Below are 7,932 nucleotides of genomic sequence, written 5' to 3' on the forward strand. Positions count from 1 at the left end.
GAAGACTGGCATCTGTGACCTCCGGGGAAGAGCAAGATGGAGCTACCCAGCACTTCTGGTTGAAGGTGGCTACAAATGCTTCAGCCTTGTCTTTTGGACTTATGTGCGGGACTCCCTCGTCATTGAGGTTGGGTCATTTGTGGAGCCTCCTCCTCCAGTTAGTTGTTTAATTGTCCCCCACCATTCACAACTGGATTTTCCAGGACTGCAGAGCTTAGATCAGATCCATTGGTTGTGGAATCACTTAGCTCTGTCTATTGCTGCTGCTTCTGCTGTTTGGCACACACATAGTCCTGTGTTGTAGCTTCACCGGGTTGACACCTCATTTTTAGGTATGCCTGGTGCTGCTCCTGGCATGCCCTCCTGCACTCTTCATTGCACCAGGGTTGATCCCCTGGCTTGGTGGTAATGGTAGAGTGGAGCATAGATGGGCCATGAGGTTACAGATTGTGGTTGAATATCATCCTGCTGCTGCTGATGGCCCACAGTGCCTCATGGATGCCCAGTTTTGGGTTGCCAGATCTGTTTGAAATCTATCTCATTTAACACCATGGAGGGTATCCTCAATGTGAACACGAGACTTTGTCTCCTGAAGGACTGTGCAGTGGTCACTCCAACCAGTACTGCCATGGACAGATGCATCTGCGACAGGTAGATTGGTGAGGATGAGTTGATTTTCCTCTTGTGAAGGTGAAGTCTGTGACAGAATAATTTATACATGCACTGGTTGGGACTGACATGGACAAAATGCTATTTTTCCCTCAGTACTTCACAAGGTCTATTCTCTGACTCTATAGGATAGAAAATCACGCTGTAGTGTCCAGCCCAGTTTCCAATCTGCTATCCCTCCCTGTTTACCGTGTGACATTGGGGAATTTACTCACACCTTCTCATTTGGGTGGAACTCACAGAAGTTGTCCCTTTGATCCGCACTCAAATTAGCGCAGAATCTGATAATGGGAAAAGTGGTGGCAATGCTTGAACACGGCCATTGGAGAGCGGTCTGGAAAAAAAAACTACCCATGAATTTGGGAAAGTGTCTAAAAATAATAGCACAATATACAAAGCAGCAATTCCTTCACACCAGAGCAGAACCAAGTCAACACGGAGTTCAGTGCCCTGAGGGATGGGAGTTGACTGTTTGCTTCTAGCTTTCAAATAGCAAAAAAACACAGGCAGCAGTATTGACAATGAATAAATATTTAACCCAGTGAACAACATTTTACACCTGGGGTTAGCAGGCTTCCAATATAAGCTCACTATTAATATTAAAAACAGCAGCTTTCACATTGCATTTTTGACATTGTCCCCAAGGTGCTAGACGGGTTTTTCCCCCACTATTTTTCTGTAATTCTGGCTTACACTGAGGGAAAATCATGGAATGAATGTCTTGCATGGATCCATGTGAATGGTGGACGATAGTTAATGCTGTAGCAGCCTCTACTGTTGAGTGAGAAACCTGAATGTCAGGAACGCTTCTTTTTTGAAAAAAAAGTCATTTTAACTGGTATGTACAAGAGTGGGGTACAGTATACAGTATACTCTTATTATTGCTGCTCCAAGGCCCAATTTCCAGCTGGAACATAGAGTACTGAAAAAAAAACCTAGAACTTTTAAATAATACACACAATTTTCAAATGGAAGATGGATGTGCAGGCCTGAGTGTTTAGAGTGTATGTGGTGCCTCTCTGTGGTGTGTTTAAAGTATTACAAACCATATCTAATGTGCCATCCTTCCCGACTATAACATAGTTTGATGCCGCATGGCTCCAAAAGGCCCTGAACTAACATTAGTACAGACGGCCATTGTTAGTTGTTAAAGCAAAGTTGAGGGATCAGAGCAAAATGCTGGACAACTAGGCTGCAAGGCAAGGCAGTGCCCCAGATGTGGGCCTATATATTTGCTTGGTGGGAATTTTCTTCCCCCTCAGAGCTTTTCTTACTGGCAGATAGTCCCACACCAGGCTGCTCACTTATTTTGTGCTGGAGTCATTTCCTCCAAAACCCCCTGAGGCGATCCCATCCCAAATTGCCCTTGAGAAGCAGGTGGTGAGCTGCCACCATGAATACAACTTGCTGGGCCATTGCTGAGGGTCTGGAGTCACATGTAGGCCAGCCTGGGTATGGACGGCAGATTTCCTCCCCTAAAGGATGTCAGTGAACCAGATGGGTTTTTACAACAATCTGCTAGTTTCATGATTACCATTACCAATGCTAGCTTTTTATTCCAGAGTTATTTAACTAACTGAATTTAAATTCCCCAGCTGCCATGATGGGATTTAAACTCTTTTTTGCTCTGGATCATTCATACATGTCTTTGGATTACTCATACTTATACTCTCTTCCCACCTCTAGAGATGGTTGAGGCAGGCAATACATGTGTTTATATCTGTTTTCCATAGCTTATTTTTCCTGGAACAGGTTGCTTGCCTGAAGCCAGAGCCTATAGTTTGAGGAGCATCACCTCACATCAAGCATGGCTGACCAGGAGAGACTCCCGCTCTTACTGCCAGTCATTAGCACATTGGAGGGGTTTACAGGTTGATACTCAACCTGTTTGACCACATTATGAATGCACCTTCCATGACCATTAAGTCCTGGAGTGGGAATCAAACCTGGAGCTTCTGGTTCAGAGGTGGGGATGTTACCCACTGTGTCACAAGACCACCGTCTGGATTAATAGTCCAGTAACATGCCACTGCAGCCCTGTAATCAGCTCACTCTGGTTGGCTAATAGGCATTCTATCACAGTGCTGTAGGCTGGGAATGTGCATCTATCTTCTCTTCCCCAACCCTGCACTCCCTGTTCTTCAGTCACTGCCTCTCCACTGGGATTTCAGGGACTGGGGCAGGTTATCAGAGGGTGGGGTGGGGGACGCGGGTAATGATGGCGTGGAGGGAGACTGTAAGAGGACAGAATAAGAAAATCTGAGATGGAGATCAATTGATGCATTACCCTGATATACATGGAGATTTTATGATGAGCGGTGGAGATTACAGTTCCTGTCTGTGTAAATCTGTGGAGAAATGCTAAGAATCAAATAGATGAAGGTACAAAACTATGACAAAACCCCAGCTATTCCATGTCACCTTGTTAAATTAGTGCAAATGGAAATGAAATCTGTCTAGACATACAGGCAGATATTAATTCATAAGAGAGGGTCAAGTTTCAAAGTCGATCCTTTACAGGGAGTGCTGGTTGTGCAGTTGTGACCTGTTGGAGATATTTTCCTTTGCAGTGCTGTGCACAATTGCAGAATTACCTTGCTGATTAAAGAGGTGATTCCACATGGGCTGACATCAAGGTGAAGGCTCTCACAGAGGGTTGGGGGATGATAATGGACCTGATTTGCAGGTGCTGCCAGCATTCCTATACCCATTCTTTACTTGAGAGTTGGTGGGCTGTTTTACCACAGAGGCATCAAAATCATACCTGATCTTGCCCATGCTTGGTGATCATCCAACAGCAGGTGCCACTATAGGTCATTGGACGGTGATGACAATCAGGAACCTTGGATATATTCCTTTGTTTGTTAGCCCAGGGGGCAATTGAGGCCAGGGGTAATGCTACATAATGTTGCCCTGACAAGATCGTCTGCGACTGCACAGACCAGGGCATCAAACCCAGGAACTTCCTGGTCTGTGTCGCTCAGTTGAAACACGGTTGATTTTTTTTTCCTTTAATGTGTTCATAAGCTGATGTAGAGTGAGTTAATGCCAAGAGCAGGTGTGACATGAATCCCTGGCACTCACAGTACATAGCAGGTGTGAGACCAGTGTCCTTTCAAGGATGAGATTTGTTGCATGTTGTAATTGTCATAACCCAATGAAAACAGTCAGACACTGAAAAATGCATTAACACTCCTGAGTTTGTAACTTTGAAATAAAGAGGTGATGTGGCTTTTTTTCTTATTCTTTCATGGGTTGTGGGCGTTGCTGGCTAGGCCAGCATTTATTGCCCATCCCTAATTGCCTTTGAGAAGGTGGTGGTGAGCTGCCTTCTTGAACAGCTGCAGTCCATGTGGTGTAGGTACTCCCACAGTGCTGGTAGGAAGAGTGTTCCAGGGTTTTGACCCAGTAACAGTGAAGGAACGGCAATATAGTTCCAAGTCAGAATGGTGTGTGGCTTGGAGGGTTTTATGTCTTGAGTAAATGAGTTTGCTGATCAAACAAACTCTAACTGCATTATGTTCTACTCATTTGCTACTTGCAATCAATAACGTGGAGAGACTGATGTAAGAATAAACAGTGATGGTTTATTGAGACATAGGGCAGAGCACCACATCATACATGCTCACTTAGAAACCTCCAGAACTAGACTTAACAGTTCCCAGTCGTCCGTGCTGTACAGTGATTTGTCAATGTTGTCACATGATCAATACAGTTGTGTTCTCTTAAAGGGGAGGGTACCTCACTTTACCACAGAGGGGAAATTGCAGGTGGTGGTGTTCCGATGCACCTGCTGCCCTTGTCTTTCTAGGCAGTAGAGGTTGCAAGATGGCAAAAAGATGCTGTCGAAGGAACCGTGATGAGTTGCTGCAGTCCATCTTGTAGATGATACAGGATATACCTGGGTAATTTTCCACATAGCCGGGTAGATGCCAGCGTTGTAGCTCTACTGGACCAGCTTGGCTAGGGGTGTGGCAAGTTCTGGAGCACAAGTCTTCAGTACTATTGCCAGATTATTGTCAAGGCCCATAGCCTTTGCAGTATCCAGTGTCTTCAGCTGTTTCTTGGTATCATGTGGAGTAAATCGAATTGGCTGAAGACTGGCATCTGTGATGCTGGGGACCTCAGGAATAGGCCGAGGTGGATCATCCACGGGCACTTCTGGCTGAAGATTGTTGCAAATACTTCAGCCTTGTCTTTTGCACTGATGTGCTGGGCTCCCCATCACTGAGGATGGGGATACTAGTGGAGCCTTCTCCTCCTCCTCCAGTTAGCTGCTTAATTGTCCACCACCATTCACTACTGGATGTGGCAGGACTGCAGAGCTTAGATCTGATCCATTGGTTGTGGGATCACTTAGCTCTGTCTATCGCATGCTGCTTCCACTGTTTGCCATGCAAGTAGCCTCATGTTGTCGCTTTGCCCAGTTGACACCTCACTTTCAGGTATGCCTGGCACTGCTCTTGGCTTGTCCTCCTGCACTCTTCATTGAACTAGAGTTGATCTCCTGGCTTGGTTGTAATGGTAGAGTGGGGATATGTCAGGCCATGAGGTTACAGATTGTGATTCTATACAGTTCTGCTGCTGCTGATGACCCACTGGGCCCTCAATGAATGCCCAGTTTTGGATTGTTAGACCTGTTCGAATCTATCCCATTTAGCACCGCACAACACGGTGAGGGTATCTTTGACATGCTTGTAAAAGGATAGTCACAATATAGACTCTACCTGCTTCCTTCACAAGTGAAATTCAGAATCTGGGTGACCAACAGTCCTAAGAATTGAAGGACACAGCTGGAGAAGAGGAGGTTTGTAGCCAGGGTGACTGACACACACACAGCTCCGATTCTGACATCTTGCCCATCAAAATTAGTGAGGTTACGAGAAGCAGGGTTTCTTTTCTGTTTCCTGTGTTCTAGCTGCCTGATTACAGTAGCAAAAGGAAGCCACAATGCTTAAAATAAACCAGGTTATAGTGGTTTCAAAAAAAATTGCAAACAGAGATTGATTGGAATAAACAGAATAGTACCGAGTTATTAAATGCTGAGCTGCTGCAATAAATGCAGCACAGTTCAACCTGTGGCAATGAAAGAGCATAGTGTTGACTAGATCTGTCTGGTTCTTGTTTCTATCCTGCTGCCCTGCAGTCAGGTTTAAGACATATTTATAGACTGAAGAGTCATTATGACACAGGAGGCCATTCAACCCATCGGGTCCATGCTGGCTCTCTGTCGAGCGATCCGACCAGTCTCATTCTCCCGCTGTATCCCTGCTAATTTATTTCCCTCATGCGGTCATTCAATTTCCTCTTGAAATCATTCCTCATTTCAGTTTCCACCACACTCGTAGGCAGCCAATTCCAGGTCATTACCACTCAAACAACACTTGAGTGTTAATTATTCCTGGTTAGTTGACTCTGCTGAGGCAAATGGGAGTGATATTAACAGAATAGGTACTTGGTGCGAGTAACACATGTGTTTCGTCTCTTTCAGGGTCAAGCAGATCTCCTGAAGCACGCAAAGAACGAGGCATTGGATAACCTGAAGCAGATCCACTATGCAGCACAGTCTTGTGGCATCAGTAAGAATGGCTCAACATCTCCAGACCTATTCAGAACACGGGGGACTCTGGACAGCATTCCTGAAAGTGAAAACACAAGTGACAATGTGTCTTGCTGACCCCAGCAGGCACAGAAATGACAGGCAATTGTAAATAATACACACACATTCACATTCTCGCTTGATCTCCCTCAGCCACTGACAGGTGATTTTGTTTGATATGAGTTGGATTTGACAGCCGATGTTCATAGCATTTCATTTTAGAAACAAGGTCATGTACTTTGCAATGGTGCTGCTTTTACTGAGTCACCATTAGTATGTCAGAGCAGTGCTACTCTCTCAGATATTTCAATGAGGGCCAATTCAAGTCAATATGTGGCTTCAGAGTTGCTCTCAGCCTAGCTGTAAAGGTGGGACCTGAATATAAGCCTGTAGTTCCTTCCACAGTGGGCTCTTAATCTTGCTTATGCCACTATGGATACTTGCCATGTGGAAGTTAGCTATTTCTCTATAAGAACAGAGAGGAAACAAAATCCCATAGAATCAATAAATATCAATGTTAAATAGTTGTATTTTAGTAAAACCCTTTTGCTTGCTGTATGGAAGCTGGAAACATCCATGAAGGGAGGCCTAGAGACAGATGGAGCAGCAAGTCTGCTGGAGGTCAAGGGCCCCATTATATTTTGGATATTTTTCAGGCATATTTCATTACCAGGTGGGCAGGAATGATTTAGAAATCTCAAAAAAAAAACTGCTGTAACATTTTCTGCCTATTGACTATGAATAGGTAGAAATCTAGCCCAAGCATTGATGCTGAAGTGTGTCTGAAAGCTTTATTGTAGGCCAAACATTTGTACAAAATTCCTCCAATATTTATGTCACTTCCAATCTGAGATTGGAACTCGAGCTACTTTTTCATCACCAGCGATGCAAAACAATCATTATTTCAGTGAAGATGAACAATGCGTGTTTTCATTGTAAAACAGTCACTGTACTGCCATTTCAACCTCACTTCAAAGGGACTTGTCAGATCCGAATCACTGTCTCAATTCCAGTTCTTGTGACTAGACAGTTACAACAAAATCTCATTACCACCCACCCAGTAAAGTGCGTCTATGTAATAAAGCCATGCAAAATAATATTTATGTTTCTCATTCTGAATTTTGACATAAATGTTTTCTGAAAACTTGTTTGCCTCTTTCTCTCCGGTTGCTGATCAGGGATGGATGAAAGTCATTTACCACCTAGAACAGGGGCCTCTTTGTTGCATTAATAGTCACGACCTTTAAAACTGATGAACTACAATACTGGTAGGAGTCTCTGGACTTGACATAGCAGTAGCGTTTGCCCACCCTCCCCATGTATAAAGAAGACGGACGGAAGAATTTTATTTTAGTATTGTTTTTGTTGAGTTTCTCAGTGATGTCATTATGCTGACAAGGCATTATAAATAAACTAACTGTTCTTCCAGCTATACAGAGTGTGATACTTGGCACAATTCAATGCTACAGAGGAACCAGTTGAAAATGAGAGATTGCCATGCATTAACTGCTCCAACCAACTGTGCTGTGATTATTTGGGGGATAAAGTTGATTTTTTTTTAATGAAATGGAAATCATAGTTTACAAAATGGAGGCAGCTGGGCCATAAGAGTCAGCGTTACAATTTCTCCATGAATGAACTTCTTTACCCAACAAGCAATAGGA

At 44.1% G+C, this 7,932-nt stretch overlaps 1 protein-coding gene across 4 annotated transcripts in view; it reads left to right on the forward strand.

The window, feature by feature from the left end:
* Positions 1-7,700, forward strand: part of LOC144667787 (inactive phospholipase C-like protein 2) — a 218,258-nt gene extending 210,558 nt beyond the window's left edge. For all 4 annotated transcript variants that reach the window (XR_013573375.1, XM_078529238.1, XM_078529239.1 and 1 more), the window contains one exon: positions 6,161-7,700. Coding sequence is in view for 3 of the 4 variants with exons in the window: in XM_078529238.1 (XP_078385364.1) it covers positions 6,161-6,346 (186 nt within the window). In the remaining variant the exon portion in view is untranslated. The remainder of the gene's footprint in view (positions 1-6,160) is intronic.
* Positions 7,701-7,932: the final 232 nt, after the last annotated feature.

This window comes from Cetorhinus maximus, chromosome 25, assembly GCF_964194155.1.
Source record: "Cetorhinus maximus chromosome 25, sCetMax3.hap1.1, whole genome shotgun sequence".
Lineage (NCBI taxonomy): Eukaryota > Metazoa > Chordata > Chondrichthyes > Lamniformes > Cetorhinidae > Cetorhinus > Cetorhinus maximus.